At 30.9% G+C, this 21,108-nt stretch overlaps 1 protein-coding gene and 1 long non-coding RNA gene across 4 annotated transcripts in view; one reads left to right on the top strand and one right to left on the bottom strand.

Moving 5' to 3' along the window:
* LOC106685808 (probable G-protein coupled receptor Mth-like 10) overlaps positions 1 to 18,940 on the bottom strand; it is a gene marked incomplete at its 3' end in the record, with an annotated part of 191,976 nt that extends 173,036 nt beyond the window's left edge. The window contains 1 exon segment of the mRNA XM_067045573.1: positions 18,313 to 18,940. Coding sequence (XP_066901674.1) covers positions 18,313 to 18,901 — 589 coding nt within the window.
* On the top strand, positions 2,170 to 16,928 carry LOC106685819 (uncharacterized). Of its 3 annotated transcripts, none has more exons than XR_010842942.1 (3): positions 2,170 to 2,265; positions 2,615 to 2,772; positions 16,727 to 16,928. It is a non-coding gene; the product is annotated as an uncharacterized lncRNA (long non-coding RNA). The 3 variants fall into 3 exon arrangements; XR_010842940.1 differs by having other exon boundaries at positions 16,718 to 16,928; XR_010842941.1 differs by lacking the exon at positions 16,727 to 16,928 and adding an exon at positions 14,371 to 14,458.
* Positions 18,941 to 21,108: the final 2,168 nt, after the last annotated feature.

The raw sequence follows: 21,108 nt of genomic DNA, 5'->3' as shown, positions 1-21,108 counted from the left end.
TCAAAGTTTCAGTAGTGTTCAATTCATGTATATTAACATGACAATATCATAGATAATCAAATCGTCCACAAGAATTAGAAAAAATCAACTAAATCTGAACAGTATTAACGATTATACTGTGAAGTTAGCTGTTATCATTTCTGTTACTATAGTTACTGTCTTATCAGCTAATATTTAATATAAATTAATTGCTTTGTGAATGCTACTTAAAAGCTAGTGACTATCTCCTGGATAAGACCTATGTTTAGTAAAGGACCCTACCTGTGTGTACTCAATACCTCACCAGGACCACAAGAATGGTTCTCACTCTGTAAACAACCTGACATTCCTTGAAACGTTGTTCTTCCTTCATTCAGGGCTAACACTCGTAGGTAAAACTAAGGCACCGAGACATTTTTAAATGTCGAATTAAAAAAAATCGTCTAAAGTATATTTGATTTGATTTTGGAAGATTATTGATTGACCGTGTGTATAGATGAGTGGAATATGGTCCGGGTGCTGTCATAAAAACTCAAATAGTAAATGATTATACTATTGTTATTGAGCCAACGTTTCACCCCACGTTGCAGGGCTTCGTCAGGGCTGTGTGACTCTGAATTTGTCTCCCATCAAAACAGCCCTTCAATGTGGGGCGAAACGTTGGCTCAATAAAAATAGTATAATCATTTACTATTTTAGTTTTTTTGACCATACTCCATTCATTAATTTTATTTATTTGACACTAATAACGATTTATTATTGTTCACGAAATAAACAATAAATAGATACAAAACATTAAAGAATTTGATGAATAAATAAAGGAGAAAAATAGAGACTAGAGTTTGAATGGGAAAAAGACATTCATTCCTTATATTTTGTTAAACTGTTATTCGCTGTCCCCACCTCAAGAAATACTAGTACAAGAGCCCAAGAGGAGATAAAGGCAATTAATTCACCCCCATTTTTTATGGCTATTATGAAATCTATGTTTAATTACTATTCAAAATTTATGAATCTGCTAAGTATAGGGATAATAAAAAATTGCGGTTTCAAAACGTTAAAAAATTTTAATTCGGAGCTCTTTATAGAACTATCAATATAACTAGAAAACCTAAGACGACATCGTTTAAAGTAGAGTAAATTTGGAAAAATATGAGCCCTAATAAACATATTTACGTTCGATATTTTTTAAAAATTTTATTGGAACAACTAGAAATTAACATTTTGTGAATTTATTTTAGAAAATATTATAAAAACTACTGTTCCAACAAAGATAAACGTTATAAACTCCTCCATAGTACATTTAACTAGTTTTAGTTTGAGTGCTAGCAGTCATCTGTACGTCTTATAGTTCCTGAGATATATTTTTTCATAAATCAAAATTGTTTTCCGAACAACTAGAAATCAACATTTTGTGAATTTAGTTTATCGAATTTCGTGAAAATTACTACTCCTACGTAGATAAAATACTTTATAGTATATTAAACTAGCATTAATTTGAGTGCTGATATACATGTTTACATTGAATAGTTTTTGAATTATAGGTTTCCCCCGAATTAGGCTTATTTTAATGATATAAAGCTCCGAATGAAAATTTTTTTTAACGTTTAGAAACAGTCACCATTTTTTATCCCTCCTACATATACTTGACAGACTCATCAATTGTGGCTAGGAATTATACATAGTTTTCATTGAAGTAATCAAAAATCGGGGTGAAATAATAGCGACATAAAAATTAAAATTTTTTGTTCATAATTATCGTCTTAACTTAAATTTTTTTTCTCGAAAAATATCGATAAATTCCACCGACCTACACAAAACATGGAAAAAGTGAGTAGGGTGTGATGCAAAAATAACACCAGATTTTTATGTTGGAGATGACACTCCGTGAATATCTGTCTCATCAATGTTTCTATTTCTTTAAAGGAAACAATCTGTACATGACATTATTAGATAAGAAGAAGTGAAGTAATTTAGCTAGCAAGGGAAAAGATAAAAAATAAAAAACAAAATGGTAATTGTGGTTCATACAAGATGAACACATCTGAGTGTAGTTCTAAATTGGGAAATGAATAACAATTTACTAATAGTATAAATGAAACGAAAAAATGGAAAATCATTTAAAGTAGAGTAAATTTACTAACATATGATCCCTAACAGAACTATTAACGTTCAATTGTTTCCGAGATGCTATTGTTTCTAAAGCTATATCTCATAGAAAATGTACTGAAAAATCATTGTGGAAATTATGAGACGTACAGATTTATAATAACACTCAAATTAAAGGTAATTTAATTTCTATTAAGTAGTTTATAGAGTTTACCTTCATAGGATCAGTAGCTTTCATGATATTTGCTAAAATAAATTAACATAAGTGACTATCCACATATGTATATCTTGATATTTTAAATGGAACGAAAAATTCTATTAAAAAAACTGAAATTCTATACCTGTTTCACTTTTATAATTTTTTTTTAAATCGTTAAAACTGGAAATCAGACAGATAGTACCTGCACACAAATCAATTCAAACCTAGTAGGTCAAAGGCTCTATTGAAAAAAAAAAAAAAAAAAAGGAAAGATCTATCTGAACAAAACTAAAATCTTTCTAATTCAAATTGTATATGAATCAACAGGTTAACCAATGGATGTTGTCCATTAGAACTCTCGAATGCGAGTTATCTGTAGAAGAAAAGTATAAATTAATTTGAAGTGGTAATGCGAAATAGGAAATTTTTTTTTAGATTAAAAAAGCATCAGAAACGAAAAAGATCCATTCTTCCAAAGCCAAGCTGTGAGTATTAATTTTGTAATTTATTAAATAAAACTAAAAAAAATTGAAATCAGTTACTATTTATACTTGAAATAAGTTACTATTTATAAATTTTTGTAAATAAATTTGTGATCAATTATTTAAGTATTCAAATACAATTCCTTTGAAAATTTTCAGTATAAAACAAGTGAATACTCGAGTACAAAGTGAAATCACATATTCTAGTTTTCGAAATCGTTTATTTTGTTTTAATCAAGTCAATACATTTTCCTTCAATTTACAGTAATTTTAAGACAAATAATTATCATTTTATACTTTAAAAATAAAAGTATTTTTTAATATTTATTAAAAAATATTGAAATGAAAAAGTTATATGGTATTAAGAATAGTAAAATGTATTCAAAGTACTAAATTATGATCACCATATCGTACTCAAAATTATTTGAGCACGAATGTCCCGTAATCATGAATAAAGTTTTACTTGAGTAACGGTTAATTTACTTGTACTCAACTTGAACTGTTTTAAGCATGAATATTGTACTTTTGACGTGACAACGTCTTATAAATCATTTTGCGGGATGCCATGTTAGAAAAAGTGTCCCGTAACGGAAATTGACTTCGTTTAACATATGGATATTATATCATATGTATAAAAATTAATTAATGTATAACCAAGCAAAAATAAATATCTGAATTCAATATGTGAACTGGTTTATTATTTCAAATATATAACATTGGATTGATTTTAATTTATATTTATGTAATATTAGCATAGAGTATACGTTGTCACGGAAATATGAGGCCTACACGGGCACGGTTTTTTACAAAAACATTTTGATTGCATGTAGAGTAATCGTTACTATATGTTTGAATATGAGTATTTTTAATCATTACTTAGTAGTCATTATCATTTAGTACTTGGAGTAAATTTTATTATTTTTAATAAAATATAATTTTTTCGAATGATAATTATTCGTCTTAAAATAACTGAAAATTTAAGGAAATTGTATTAGTTTGATGAAAACGAAATAAATGATTTCGACGACGAATATATGTGATTTCACATTGTACTCAAGTATTTAATTCGTTTTTACTCACTTTTTTCAAGTAAATTGTACTTGAATATGTAAATAATTGATTAAAAATGTATTTAAAATGTTCAATTACATAAATTTCAAGTACAAAAAGTAATTGATTACAAATTACTCTGTATTCTTGTACAACGACACATTCTGGTTGCTGCTTTTAAATCCAGTCGTTCATGGGCGAAACATTAAACAACTTTTCTAAAACGGATTCTTTCCTCTTCCGACATATGGTAACATAACAAATGTGCATTTAAACATTTCTTATCTTCAAAGCAGTTATTTTTGCGTTATCGATGTTGGACAGGAAGCATATGGGGAAAGATAGGAAGACCAAATGGAGGGTCTTCTTCATTCGTCAGTGATTCGTTTATCAAAAATGAGTCACATTATCAAATCCATATGGAATATATATCTATTTTTTTTTTTTTTCAAAGTAGGGTGAAATAACTTATTTTTCTCACCGTGTTTTATATAATATATATATATTTTCTACAATAAATTCACTAACTAATGATTTTTCAGTGCTTTTTTTGTGAAATGTTGCAATTTAAAAAGCTATATCTCGCGAACTATTGGACGTAAACATGTCTATTAGGCTCATATTTGGTACATTTTTTATGAAATGTAGCTTTAGAAAAAATAGTATCTCGAAAATTATTGAACGTAAACAACTCTGTTAGAGGGGACGCCCATAGCTCAGTGGTTAAGACAGTCTTATCGATTTGATGTCTATTGGCGGTGCCGGCTCGAATCCGATGCCTGGGACGTTGACTTTTTTCATTGAGTGGCGGTCCCACAAAATGAAGAACTTTGACCCCCAACCATGGTTAGGCAGTATAGGACTCCAATGGGAGTCTTGGCCGAAAAAACAAAAAAAAACAACAACTCTGTTAGGGCTCATATGTTAGTAAATTTGTTTTACTTTAAATGGTTTTAAAATTAAAAATTAAAATTTACTCTACTTTAAGTGATTTTCCATTGGGTTTTCGAGTATTTTAAGTAGTTTTAATGATATGGAGTTCCGAATGAAGAATTTTTTTTTAACGTTTTGAAACAGACGCCATTTTGCATTCCCCTAGCCATACTTGGCAGACTCATCAATTTTGACTACTACTACGTGGCTCTACAATCCGGTGTCGAATCCTGGCCCCCTCCAGCAGCTTCCACCAATCGTCTCGGTCCCTTGCAGCCGCCATCCAATTTCGAAGCCCCAGGATATTTGTTGCACACGCTGCAACACCATCAGCCCATCACAGCTCTGGTCTTCCTCTTCTGGTACCATTGAGTGGCTTCATCAGTAATTGTCTTGGTGGATCCTTACAGCCCATCCTAACGACGTGTCCTGCCCATCTCAGTCTTGCGATTTTCATCACTCCAACTATATCAGACTCTTTAAACATAATGTACAGCTCCTGGTTTTTCCTCCTTTTCCACTCTCCTCTGATGAAAACACCACTATATATACGCCTGGGGATTCTTCTTTCAAAGACTAGGAGTTCCTGTTCACAAACCCTGGAAGTAGTCCAAGTCTCACAACCACACAGCAAGGACTGGGCGCACTATGGCCTTATAAAGACAAAGCTTCTATTTTCTGGAAAGAGCTCTGCTCCGGAACTGCCTTGCACCGATTTGCTGCTATGATCCTTCGCCGAATCTCTTGTACAGGTGCGTTGTCTTGAGTGACCAATGAGCCAAGATATACAAAAACATGTAGCACCTCTCCCGTAACCATATTTTTTTTTTTTCAGCATTGAATTCCAAGTTTTATCACACAACCCACCAAAGCAAGGAAAGTTACGTCCTGTGATATCTGTATCACATCAGCGTATCATCAATTTTGTCTAGTAATTATAAATCGTTTTTATTAAAATAATACAAAATTAGAGTAGAAAACTAACTTTGTTCTCATCTTGGGCTCTTGTACTATGAGCACCAAACCACAAGAAATAACGATATCGATTATAACAAGCACTATCCGAACTTTAAAAAATGAATTTTATTTATGTGAAAAGAAGACGGTTGTGGTTTCGGTCCGAGAATAACACTTAACTAATAAAACTTATTTATGAGTGCCAACTTGTCTAGCCTTCATCTATATCTTGTTTTTGGTTAAGAACAAAAACAAGATAAAAACCGTTGAATAAAGGATATATTGAAATAATTAGAGTATATAATGGAAACAGATATAAATAAAGTAATGAAAGAAGTCCAGAATAAAACGTGTATATAGGTAATTAAATATGTGAAAAAATAACGTAATTAATGAAATAAAAATATAAAGTATAAATAATTTAATTTAATAATAATTTAAAAATTAAATTTATTGAAACACATATATGTATCTAATGTAATATGTAAGTAAAAAAAAGGAGAATAAAGAAACAGAACATAATATTATTTATAGTAAAATATTTCTATACAATTATTTACTTCAATCTCTCTATACATCCTTTATTCACTGGTTGTTATCTTATTTTTTGGCTAGAAAATTCTGGCCGAAACGTTGGCACTAATAAATACATTTTTAAAATTTATTTGTGCAATTTTCTAACCATCTTCTCCTCATATATATTATCCACGGTAAACTATCTTCTCATCATTATGAATATTATTTAGTTAGTAATTAATATTTTAATCATTAATCTAAAATATTTATATCCTAAGTCATAATTATCATTGTAGTACAATAGTTATTTCTCTGTCTTCAAATCTATTGGCGACCTGCATACTGAATACATATTAACCTTGACAATACAATCCTAAAGAGTAGTGCTGAATGGCGAACCACCACGTGCACTGTATGAACTCAGCAATACAATTAATGCGAAGCTCGACGCATACCAAGATCACAAATGTCACATACGTCATGAATGTTTTATCTGCGAATAAAAATAGGTTATTTTGAATTATACATTTGTTACAGAAAGCCCCAATTAATGAAGTCTTTTAAAAAGGAGACAAAAGACATAAGTTACAGCCTAACCAAGGTAATTATATCAACTCAGCTCTCGGCCTCAGAAAGATATTTACGTCATAAAAAGCTTGAGTGCGTACGTTGCACAATAAGACCTATACAACAAGGAGGATAAAAACAACATTAAATATAATTTGTAAATGTAAAAAAGCACTTTTTTATAAATTGTTGTTGACCTATAAAGTTCTCTAATATGATTTATATGTTCACTCGTGTTCTCATTGTTGGGTATGAGTGTCCAAGTCCATACCCAACAATGAGAACGGCTCTAAGTCCCACCTCTAGAACTCCTAGAATAACCCAGTTATGATGGCATCTTTACCCTAAGTCCCCAGAGATCCGCGATCTATGGGGCCAATTAAGTTCTATGAGAACTAACGAAAGAACTAACACCGATAAGAGAGCACGGATATACGATGTTCGTAAAAATTCCGTATTATGTTGATTCCCTAATTTAATAGTAGTTACTTTAATGTCACAATTTATAAATCCAGTAAAAATCATCATGATTGTAAATATATTATTTCAATAAATAAACGTAAAAAAAAGATTATACTGATTCACATTAAAGTAATTTCTTACAGGCCGCGCCTCTCAGCGGTCTTTGCATTCTTAACAGATGATTACCTCAGAGTTACCAGTTCTTCGGCACCTCTTGGGAAATAGCAAATATACACATTTAGATCAGAATATTATTCATCCCTCTATTTTCAATCCGCTGGTGTTCCTCAAGGTAGTATCCTCGGTCCCATACTCTATACCGTCTATACAGCTGACATCCCAACAACTCCTAACACTATCCTTATCACGTATGCTGATGACACTGTGTGCTCACAGTTAGTAATAACCCTTTAATTGCATTCTAAACTCTCCAGTCCCAAAATCCCAACAAATCCCATCAAATCACATTTACTCTTCGTCGTAAACCTGCCGACTGCCCTACAGTCTACTTTAATAATGTGGCTCTTACCCCTATAGAACAGATTCGTTATCATGGACTACATCTTGACAAACGACTAACCTGGAATCCTCCACACAAGACTGAAAAGACAGGAAACTGCACGCAGATTCCGACTATTACAGCACTTACTAGACAAACGGTCTTAACCTCTACGTCATGTAGACGACTATAATACGGCCCATCTGAACATACGGAATTGAGCTTAGGGGCTCCACTAAACCTTCAAGTTCCTCTTGTATTCGATCCTTACAATCCAAAATCCTTTGTAAAATCCTCAATGCTCCTTATTTTGCTACTAATAAAACCATCCATAAAGACCTAATGTTCCTTATATAACCGATCTAGCCCGAAGCCGATATCATTCTTTCCATTATAAACTCCCTAACCACCCAAACCCACTAGTTCCACTAAGAAAAAAATTACCTCTTGTAAATATTTAATTTGTCTTTGAAATCTCCATTACTTTCGAAATATTAAATAAATCTTGAAGAAGTTTGTCGGGGGGTGCGGTCAGCAAAGAACAACATAAATAAACAAAACCATATTTATTTATTTTATGCCTTTGCTGACCGCACCCCCCCGACAAACTTCTTCGAGCATTAATCTACGGTCAACTATCTACACCTCACTATTAAATAAATCAATGATTTTATGACGATTGAGTCCCGAGGATCTCCATATTTTAAAGCTAAGTTCCCAGTCGGTATTCGGTGAGCCTCTTCTAGATGATCCGCGAAATAATTTATTAATTGATCATTCCACGGCAACTCAACTCAGTTTAAACCTTACCATCTTAGATTTCCAACAACTTTGCACAGGTTTTGTGTTGGTATCCTAGTCTTTCTTAGCTCTTGAAAATACTATTTGTATCAAATGAAAACGTAGGGGTTGTTTGAGGAAGCCTTCTCAACCACCGATTCTGCCATCTAGTGGCAAACAAAAGAAGCAGTACAATGAACGAGGATATGTATATATGGATATGTATACCCATGTGGGTAACTTCATTTTGCTGTTCATCAAATATCACTCAGGATGAGTGAGTAGTTTCTTTAAAACAACCAGGTAGGGAACGAAATGAAGGTGAGATAACCGAACACAACAATATCAGAAATCGACCACCAAGTAAAATTCTAATATCATTAATTAATCTTTATGATTTTATGTAACCCAACAGTCATTAATTACTAACAAAACTAATTCACATTGTAACCAATCTTAGCTAAATCGTATATTATTAATTGTCATAAATCATACAAGAATAGAGGCTTATTTCCAATATTTAACCACGTTTAATTCATTTTTAAATCTATCAAATACATTTCACTCAATTAAAAACTAGAACCTGTAATTTCACGTCAATCACCATATATTTTGGTTAACTCGAGACTGCAGTAATTGAACAGGGGTTCTGCAATTTTCTTACTAGTACCAAAAGGGTTCCAAAAAATGATGAAAACCACTGCCTTAAAGTGTCCGCAACTTTAACCAACTTTCTGGAATTAGAGTTGTGTACTCCAAAGTAGAGTTGTGTAATAGACGAGACAGAAGAATTGGTGATGGCAGCGCATGCGCAGGACGTATCGGACAGAGGGAGAGTAAAATCATGTTTTTGTGGTTGGTTGTTTTTTAATAAATGGACATTGATGTAAAGTCTAGTGTATTTTTTGGTTTCTCAGTGAGCTAAGTTAAGTTTAAAAACTGTGTATTGAGAAGTGATCTTTCTCTCTCTCTGCCACGACCAGCTGAGTGCAACTACGTATGCGTTATTGTTCATCTTTGGACATAGATAACAATTGTATGTACCATATTTTAATTGTAGGTTAGATTATAAGTTAGTAATAAGTACATAGATATATATTTAGGGATTTGGTAGATATGATTAGAATAAGCTGGGATAGGGCCTTTGTTAGTTAAGATTGTTCTTTTTAATTTACAATCAGATTAAGTAAATCTGTATTTCAATATACATTAAAAACACATCTTTCTTGATGTGGATATGTGAGTTAAAACAATATGAATTAACCTTGCAATTTGAATACATTACAGTTGGTTAAAGACAGCCCTATTTACAGTTCAACCCAGAACCAATTTGTGTTATAACTCCAGATGTTTTTTGATAATTTATATAATTATTTCTCTTTTTCAAAAGATTATCTCAGTTTATACCGATTCAATATTGATTAAAATTTCTTATCAAAAACAGCTATGACCAAACACTCGAAACCGATAAACAATAATCCTATAAGCAATACAATACCCTTCTCGATATGCTATTTAATTATATTAGTTGCTAACGTAAAAAAAAATTGATCAATTTTTTGTGTTTTATCTGATATCATTTCGTAAATTGTAATCTCACTCCGAAAAAAAAGGTTTTGCGAAATTCGAGGGCCGTCTAATCTTTTTATATGATGCGGAAAATTGGTCATTAAAATTTAATCTATGGGTAAAAAATGAAACAATTATTTTTTACTATGTTTTATTTATTATTTTAGTCTCTTTATGTAACGGTAGATTAAAATCTTTTATGATAGACAAATAGTATAACAGATAAAGTTTATTAAGAAAATCATAAATAGCCTCGTTTAAATTATTTATAAAAACGCAATCAACAAATGATGCATATCAGTCTCAACCATGAACCAACTTGAAAGTTTCAGAAAAAAAATTACATGTCATAAGAAAATTTCAGTAGTATATTTACACTCATCAAAGTTATTGCTCAAAATTTCTAAGAACCGTTTCTGATAGAGAGCTAATAATTCAATGAGTTTATCTTGGCTGGTTATGAAGTTGTTTTCAATTTTAGTAAAACGGCGCGTTTTATCTATTCTTGGAAATAAATATTTTCTACATTTAAAAAAAACGAGCTGATATTTATGTCTCAACTTACGTATATGAGTCTTTTAGAATAAAAAACAATGGTGGGTTGTGCACATCACTTTTGTTATTCTTCGGTGCCAAACTTCCTTCTTACTATATTGAACGGTTATACATAGGTTAACCAGGAAAAACACTGTTTCTCATGTCTCCATAGTTGTTATTAGTGAAAAAATTATGATTGTCATAAAAGCAATGCAAAATACAAAAACATTATTTTTCTCATAAAAGGTTCATAGTCCGGGTGCAATCGAAGAAAATACTCAAATAGTAATAAAACTATTTAATGAAAAAAAAAATTAAAAAATATTTTATTATTCTGGGACTAGGTCCCTTTAGAACAATTATAATGGTAATTTTAATTTTGTAATAAGATTTATTGGTCATAAAGCAGTGTGGCCACATTTAATTATAACTTATATATATAGAGAGAAAAAAACTAACTAACAAAGTAAAAACAAAACAAAAAGTTAATTATAAAATATCTGTACTATTATAATAATGGGTTAGATTGGTGAAGCAAAAGGTAGTGAAATATAAGGGATTTAAACGAGGAAAGGGTTGCTACATGACGTATGTTAGAGGGAATGGAGTTCCAGAGCTCGGATAAAAAACGATTTATCAAACGCAGCAGTTCAGTGAGGTGGAGGGTAGATGTTAGATAAACGAGAACTGGTAGTACGGGATTGGACAGAGAATTTGATGTGAATTTGAGAATTTGACGATTTAATGTGAAGATGTAAAAATGAATTTGAGAATTTAATGTGAGCCAACGTTTTGCCCCACGTTGTAGGGCTTCATCAGGGCTAAAAAAGATACAACATTTAAATAAGGTAACAAAGTAAGCTAATAAATAACAAAAATAAAATTTATCTAAGGTGTGGCTAATTATGATAATTTCTAGAAAAAAATAACATTGTAAATTAAAGAAAATAAAAAGATGTACATAATAAATAAAATAAAAATAGATATACAGTAATAAAATACACACTATAAGATGGAAAAAAAGGAATAAATTAAAATAAAGAATAAAAAAAATTATAACCAAATTAATTTTAATCCTATTCCCTTTTTCCATCTTATATTATTGTATTATTTTTTATTACTGTATTTATATTTCTTTTTTATTTGCTATTCTTTCAGTATTCATTAGTTGTCTAAACTTTATTGTTATTCTTATTTTAGCAATTATCATAATTAGCCATACATTAGTTAATCTTTTTTAATCATGATGAAGCCCTGCAACGTAGGACGAAACGTTGGCTCACATTAAGTAGTTTTATTATTATTTGATTTTTTTTCTTTGACCACACCCCAACCATCTTCCTTTTCATTATTACACACGGTCAATAACACACAATAATTATTACACTGACGATCTTCCATTGATTTCCTCAAATATTAGTTATCTAATTCTTTCCTATTTTATGTTTATCTATTCTTTTTTACTGATAAGAATAAGAAATGATTATTTATTTCAAATGGACAAAATAAAAGATACTTTAGATGTTGTTTTTTTTTAAGTCGGTGATTATGCCTTTCATATTATTCTAGTGAGGATAAAAACTTTTTTATATTAAATTTAACTTTATTTTACATTGATATGATGAATTTAATCAAAATCTATACATTTTTTTCGAAGAAAAATTTTAAATAAAATATTTTCGTGATTTATATTTTTCTAATTTTCATTACCAATAAAAATGTCAGATGGGAAATGATTTTAAATAAACACAAAAAAGGGTATTTTAGAAAAGTAAAACATTTCTTAAAACAGTAAAACATTCAGTCAAAAAGTTATAATTATCATCATGACAACCATGGAAACTACTATGTGGGATAAAATTCCACCCAGTAAGTTAAAATCTATAAAGAAAGATGTGAAATCCTGGACTACATCAATCCGAAGTAGACGTCGCGAAGAAGCGATCACTCGACACAGAATAGGACATACCCCAATGACACACATCCACCTCATACCCCCCTCCAATATGTTCGAAATGTCATGGTAATCTGACCGTCAAGCACATTTTTGAAGAATGTAATCACTTCAAATTAAATCTGAGCCAGTTAGGGATACCAACAAATGTTCCAATGACGTTGAAAAACAACGAATCCGTAATAGAAAGAGTCATTAAATTTGTCAATAAAACTAACTTAATAATCAGCCTTTAATTATTATAATTACTTATTTATATTGACTTATTTTAAAAATTAGAATAGCCACTAATATGCTTTACATCATCGTTTCTCCACTATTGTTACAAGAGAGAGAAATACTTTATTTATCTATGCAGCCTAAATACTTATCAATCCGTAATCGGACATATATAAATTACACATACATGGTATAATCAGAAAAAAATAATAAGATATAATAAACAAGATGAAAGGAATATGGTCCGGGTGCGGTCAAGAAAAACTCAAATAGTAGAAATATACTAATTTAGAAATATACTAATTCTTTTGTTATCTATTTGTTACTATTACCCTTTACATTTACTATTTACTAGCTTTAATTTTTCTTATTATATCTTACTTTTTTACATTTTATACCCCTGTTATTTTACACTTAGGTTTTTGTTTTCCTTTTGTAACTATGTGTTTGTATCTTTTTTAGCCCTGAAGAAGCCCTGCAACGTGGGGCGAAACGTTGGCTCATTAAATTAGTATATTTCTACTATTTGAGTTTTTCTTGACCGCACCCGGACCATATTCCTTTCATCTTCACACACGGTCAATCAATAATCTTCCAATATAATAAACAATTTTTTCCCCCTAGTTTCCTTTTACATTCAATTTCGGTCTGTACAAGAAATACAAATGTTTCAATTCCTTCCTAATTTTCCTTCTCATTTCTGCTCCTCCAATTTCACCCTTTCACAATTTTTTAATTCATCCGATCAACAAATTCGCTCTCCGGAATTCACCCTCCTAGATCCTCTTCAGTAGGGTAAACAAATTCAATATTAGACGGTAATGTGAGGTAAACAAATTATAATTTTCTAGCTAAATAATATTTCAAATCTCACGGAAATGAGTTCCACTGGTGTAGATGAGCACATCTGTGGAACAACTGGTCACCGACTCTGCGAACAACTAGCCCTTACCAAAACCAACAACCTACGGGTGTTGATGACCATGCTGTTAAACGCCCTTTCAAAACAACCCATGGAAACTACAAAAACATTATTTTTCTCCATCTGTTGATTATCAAGTTCATTCATATTTTATATTTATATATTATTTTTTACTGATAACAATAAAAAATAATTAATCATTCCATATTTATATGGTTTCAAATAAACACAAAAAAAGGATACTTTAGAAGATTATTTTTTTAAAAATCCGTATTAGACTATTTCAATGAAGATACTGGTACTGGTATTTGGTGGGGGAACAAGTCCGGCAAGTGGTCCTTTTTACCAACCCCTGGCGGCGACCTAGGTTGCCGCCGCGTACTAACCAATGTGGGAGTGTCAAGATTCATTCTTCGGGAACGTCGAAAAATGAATGTTTAACTGCCCCAAGTGGGAATCGAACCCACAACGTTCCGAAACGCACTGCGCCCCAACCGTCACGTCCGTTTCAGTGAGGATAAGTCCTGTCTAATATTAAAGACTACTTAGTTTTACAATGATTTGCTGGGTTTAATCTAAATCGTGATGAGGATTATAACCAAAATGTCGCTACTACATCAAAACATTTTTTTTTAGGGCAATCCACAACGAAGGTGATTTTTCCCTAGTTATCTACAGGTGGTCAACATATTCTAACCATGGTGGGGGTTCAAGTTTTTCATTTTGTTGGACCGCCACTTAATGAAGAATCAACGACCCAGGCCAGATTCGAACCGGCGCCGCCAGCAGATCTCATACCGATAGATCTAGGCCTAATCATCTGAGCTACGGACTGCTCAATCCCAAATGTTATGCTAAGTATGTTAATTAAGTTTTGTACAACTTTTCGTTTCTGAACTACAATGCCTACATATATGCACAGAGACATTTCGCATGTTGCGATTTTATCTCTAATACTACCTACCACAATATAGTACATATACAATATAACCTCAATAGTACATCATTTAAAGCAGAGTAAATTTTCTAATAAGACCGTTTACGTTTAATAGTTCCCGAGAGACAATTTTTGAAAATCAACATTTCATAAAAACTGTACTGAAAAATCAGTAGTTAGTGAATTTATTGTGGAAAATATATATCTCAGGAACCATGAGACGTACAGATTTCTATTAGAATCCAAATTAAAACTAGTTTAATATGCTATAAAGTAGTATATAACGTTTAGCTTCGTAGGAGTAGTTTTCTTGATATTTGCTAAAATAAATTGTTGATACATTTATTTAATTTATAATTTAAAAAAAAATCATATCTTGAGATGAAATCTTGGACATTTCAGCAGCTGTTTCTTTATCATTAAGATCTATTTATAAAAATTACAACATTTCATGTTTAGTTTAAAGTCTCGCTATTGTAATTAAATAATTAATACGAAGATAAACGTTATATATTACTTTATAGCACATTAAAATTTACTAACTACTGAAGGGGTAGCTTCCTAGGGGTAGTATTTTTTTTTTTTTTATATTTGTAAACGAATATGAATTTTACTTTAGAACAATTAGAACTAAATTTATTTAAGCAAATATTATGACCTATTATTCCTCCGAAGATAAATGTTATTGACTACTTCATAGTACATTAAACAAGCTTTAAATTTATTGCTGGCAAACTTCTGTCATCTAGTGGTTTCTGAGATATTTTTTTCCCAAATAAAATTTAATAAAACAATTGGTTTGTAGGAAATAATTAACTATCTCACATTTTTTCTAGGAGTGAAAAAAGATTAAATGTAAAATATGAAATAATTATTATTTTTCTATGGTTACTATTTCAACAGACAGATTTTACCTTCATTACATATTTGGTAATGAAAAATAATTTAGTAATATGATTTTACAGGCACCTTCATTCAACAAAAGCGCATAATCGGTATTTTGCTATGAATGAGAGCGGATGTAAATTTTTCTGAATTCTTACGAAGTTGTTACTCAGTTATTCTATGAGCTTCCTGTTTAGGGACCTTGATCTTTATTAGCATAATTTTCCTTAATAAGTTATAATTTTCCAGATTTAGTCACCACAGCACACACATACACAAGAAGCTCTGGACCACAATTCGTACTCAGAAATCCATTAGATTACCATTAATGCTATTTTATTCCATAAATTATTTCGGAGGGAATAAAATACGTTTTATAGTCTAATTGATTTATTTAATAAATATAATTAGTTTATAAATAGTCAATTTAAATATATTATTTATTTAAAGTTTTTCATATTGGAAGATGGTTAGTTACCACATCCTATTAATGTTGAGTATATTTAAGGAGCTGATAATAAAAAAAAAAAATGTATGGACTAAGATCCATTTTCACACAGAAAAACAGCAGATTTAAGTTTTTTTAAACATTTAACATTTTTTGTTAAATATGAAGAGACAACCTATTTATATTTTTCTAAATCGTATTATAGTAAACCACGCAAGTTCCTTCAAAATCAAAAAAAGAATTTGTCTTTGTTAAAGTGATTTGACGATGAAACCACGAAGCAATTTTTTACATTAGTTTCCTACTAGACTACTGATTACACACATTTAGAAAAAACTTCCTCGTTTAATTTAGTATTAAGTGAGAATTATAACAGTAGTAAGTATTAAGAATATGATGTATGTTACACAATTTCGCCACAGATTCCTAAAAAAATTATGTGATGTAAATTTATATCTGCTGTACATAAATATAATTTTTAGAAAAAAATAATTTCAAGCTGAAAAACACAATTTTTCATTAATTAAAAACATATTTAATGTAGATTTAGAAATAAATGAAATTTTCAAATTCATGTAAAGTTATGATTTTGGAAAACTGTTGGTGAATCTCAGTTTATGGTGTGGTAACCAACATATGGGCCAATATTATTTTTTATGTATTTTATTTTGTATATAATATAAAATGTGTTATAATACACCTTCATCGAATAGGCATTGTAGGTTCACCGAAATGTATTGCAACATGGGAGACATGGATGGACGTGCCTACGGTTTGGAAGATATTCAACAGGGTGCGGACCAACTATGGGAAAAAGTAAACTTGTATTGGGCTAAGAGAGGGAAAATGTCGTATGAGCCTACTGTCTGGCGTAGAAAAAAATAAATCGAAAGACCACAGCTTATTAGATGACTAAAGAAAAGAATTGGGAATAATTCATGATTTTACGTAAAACAAAACAATAATGAATATTTTATAAATAAGGAAAATCCTGTCGTTCAGTAACCTCAAACTGATAAAAAAAAAGGGGGAGTATTCAGGATTTTTCAGTTTCCTTAAAAATGTTTACTGTATAACTATTAAATAAATAAAAAAAATAATAAACAGAAAAGGTCTCGGCTGCTTATTCATTTTTTTTTTTTTAATGTTGCTAACGAACATTATAATAAATATTTTAATTTGCAATGTTACAATGAAAAAACAAATTATAAAACTTTCGTCACTTTATAATCTTTATCAGTTTCTAACTAATTTACTTATTTATTTTTTCAACTTTAATACTATTAATATTTTATTTAAATTCTTTTGTACATTTCCTAAATATAAATAATTAGTTGTAGGATTACAATTAAGTTCCAAAGGGTTTTATTTGTTAAAGCTTTATTATATTTATTTTCCCTTTATTCACTTCTTTATTCTTTTAACATTTGAAAAACGTTTCGGATTGCTGTTTTTAAACAATGTTTGTCTTTTAAATTGTAATTCCCTCATTCTGTCCACTTTCATAACCAAATTTCAGTGCATGCATCAAACTGCATTGTTATAATTTTAGTTTGAAAACTGCAATAACGAAAAATAAAATAATATGGTTTTTAATTAAAAAAAAAAAAATAGAACTTAATAATGGGCATAGGAGCCCGAAATGTTCAGATGTTAAAATAATAAAGAAGTGTATAAATGTTTTCCTGAAAAGAAATATAATAAAGATTTATTGGAAGATTATTGATTGACCGTGTGTAAAGATGAAAGGAATATGGTCCGGGTGCGGTCAAAAAAGAACAAAAAAATAGTAATGGAAGATTATTGATTGACCGTGTGTAAAGATGAAAGGAATATGGTCCGGGTGCGGTCAAAAAAAAAACAACTCAAATAGTAGAAATATACTATTTTAATGAGCCAAATAAAATAGTATATTTCTACTATTTGAGTTTTTTTTTTTTTTTGACCGCACCCGGACCATATTCCTTTCAACAATAAAGATTTATATATTTTCATTTATTATTTTACAATTTTTTTTTTCTTATTTATTGTTTTATTGTTTTTTACCTAAAGTACTGGTATTTTCAACATTGGATGAGTGTGTAAATTTATTTAAATGTTTGAAATGAATTGAATATTTTTGACAGTTCATTGAAAAAGAGTAATATACGATATTATGATTTTGTCTAGAAAATAAAATAAATCTGCACACCAATTGCAGGTGTTTGAAAGTTTTATCACTTTTAAGTGGGACAATCTGAGATAAAGTTATGTATTAATTCTTATATGTGATTATATTGAGAGATATTAGAAATTTTGCTTGCCTTACCAACTATGAAGCAAGGTGTCTCTTCTTGCAAGTGACCGTTCTGAGCTAAAGCCAGGAGAAGATATGCCACGAGCATACTACTAGTATGATAAAGGACACATTTTCCGTGAAGGTTCCTCAGCCTCTTGAAGGAAGCGTAGACGATAACGGTTGCCAAGAGGAACGGTAATGAAAAAAATAGGCCTATAGAGTAAGCTTGTAGAGTCGCTTCCAGGACTTCTTCTTCATTGGGCGGGAAGCACACGTAGGTGTATGTTTCGTTGAATTCGTTCTCTTCCAAGCAGAATTCTCTGGTGACAATCTCGGCATCAGTGGATAAGTGAACTAAGGTACCATTGTAGTGGATTTGGTAAACGTCCGAGCCGGGTTCTAGGTAGTACATGGGACATTCGGGGCGGTCGAAGACGACGAGCGTACCATTGGGTACATCTATTCCTTCACCGCCCGGAATGCAGGCACCAGGGCCTATCTTGTGGCCTTCAGGACAGCATTTCCTGACACATAACTCCCCAGAAGGACACTCAAGAAGAACCTTTTGAGCGAGAGAGAGTGGGAGTACCGCTAGCAGTAGCAAGAGTGGGTGATGCATCTCTCCGGGTGCCGGGAGAACACTGACGATCCCCTCCCGTCTCTCGCTCTTGCTTATCGGCCACTCCCCACGGCTTTGCTTTCTTCCTCTTCACAATGATTCCTCTCTTTTCTTCCCAGGGTGATTTAATGATTAGAACGACTCGTTCAGTGAATATATTTACACTACAACGCAATTGGATGATTTGCAAATAAGGAAAATTTATATCAATTTTTTTTTCTAACATTTTCATTAATAAATATCATTTATATATCATCAGTTTACTAATATTTACATTCTGTTATTAACTATTTATTCAATTTGAAGTTTTATATTTAAATAAAATAATTTGTGTCCAAGTTAAGTCTCGAAACACTATTTTATTATTTCTTTAAATGCCCAACGTTCCGGCCAACCATTCATTTTTAACAAACAACATCATTACTATTAAATTAGCAAAGCTTAAATATAAATTTACACCTTATTGTTTCATAGGGTGATTTGACTGAAATTAATGATAAGGGCTGAATTATTAAATTAAAGAGGTGTAGATAGTTGACCGTAGATTAATGATTGGAGAAGTTTGTCGGAGGGTGCGGTCAGCAAAGAACAACATAAATAAACAAAACCATATTTATGCATTTTATGCCGACGTTTCGACCTGAGTTTCATCCCACGTTATTGTGCTTCATCAGGGCTAAAAAAGATATAAACACTTAAATGGGGTAAAAATTAATGAACAATGTCAATTACGAATTTAAAAAAAAACTTGTACAGTGAAACATAAAATTAAATAGGAATAATAGAAGGTTTTAGAAAATTAAAGGAAACTAAAATAACAACAGATAAGAAGAATTATAACAATACAGGCATACAGGAGATAGGAAAAGGTTTTTTCCTATCTTTTTCCTATTTCCTTGGCCGCTTACAATCTCACAGTTATGATTCCTATCTAGTTCACTATATACCTGAAACTCGGGTCGAAACGTCGGCATAAAATAAATAAATATGGTTTTGTTCATTTATGTTGTTCTTTGCTGACCGCCCCCCCCCCCCCCCCCGACAAACTTCTCCAATTATTAAATAAAATAATTAAATTTGTTAAAATTATAAAATATTGTAATTAAAAGTTTTTATTTAATAAAAATAGATTGTCCTTGAAGATTTTAAATAATTTTGATCAATCGAAATAATTTGAATTTTGCTGGCTATTCTGCCCTTATCATTAATTTCAGTGAAATCACCCTATAAAACAATAAGGTGTAAATTTATTTTTAAGCTTGGCTAATTTAATAGTAATGATGCTGTTTGTTAAAAATGTATGTATAATAAAAGTATTTATTTAACAGATTGTCCTTGAGGATGGTTGGGTTGGCCGAAACGTTGGACGTTTAAAGAAATAATAAAGAGTGTTTTGAGAGTTAACTTAAATATAAATTCTTTTATTTTTAAAAAAAAGAGGAGGTAAGAAGTGGTCCGAAGAAAGAAAAGAAAGGCAGTACAGGATCATGAAACTGCGATGGGAAGAAAGAAAATCAAGAATCCCAAAGAAGCTTAAGCAATGATATTCGCGTAGTTCTTAGTGGCTGGTACGTGAAAAAAAAATTGGTTTTATAAACAAACTGATATTTTTAGTCTATTGATGTTAATAAAAAAGTTGCTGACATATCTCAGGCATATACCTGCTCTAAATAAGTAATTTTGGTTTTTCTGACTGTTCAGACACATACAAGCTCACCCAGAGACTGCAAAATGTTTATATATATGTAGTTAAGTGGTAGTAAAAAGTTTGAATGGAGAAAGTTTATAAAAAGTGAAATTACCCAATTTATGAGGCTGGGTGGACCCCGGAGCGCTCCCCAACCCAGAGGGCTGACTCAGGGCTACAGAGAAACAAAAAATGGTTACTTGCAAGGTCCAGATTCGAACCTTAAGGTGTATCCACATGTTGGCCGCTCGCCACGGATCGGAGGCTCGTACAAATGCTCGGCAAACAAGATTTATTGGAAGATTATTGATTGACCGTGTGTAAAGATGAAAGGAATATGGTCCGGGTAAAAAAAAAACAACTCAAATAGTAGAAATATACTATTTTAATGAGCCAAATAAAATAGTATATTTCTACTATTTGAGTTTTTTTTTTTTTTGACCGCACCCGGACCATATTCCTTTCAACAATAAAGATTTATATATTTTCATTTATTATTTTACAATTTTTTTTTTCTTAT

The sequence above is a fragment of the Halyomorpha halys genome, unplaced genomic scaffold, assembly GCF_000696795.3.
Source record: "Halyomorpha halys isolate HHAL.00 unplaced genomic scaffold, Hhal_1.1 Scaffold746.1, whole genome shotgun sequence".
NCBI lineage: Eukaryota > Metazoa > Arthropoda > Insecta > Hemiptera > Pentatomidae > Halyomorpha > Halyomorpha halys.
The sequence above is the reverse complement of the archived record's forward strand: the minus strand, read 5'-3'. Positions and strand labels throughout refer to the sequence as shown.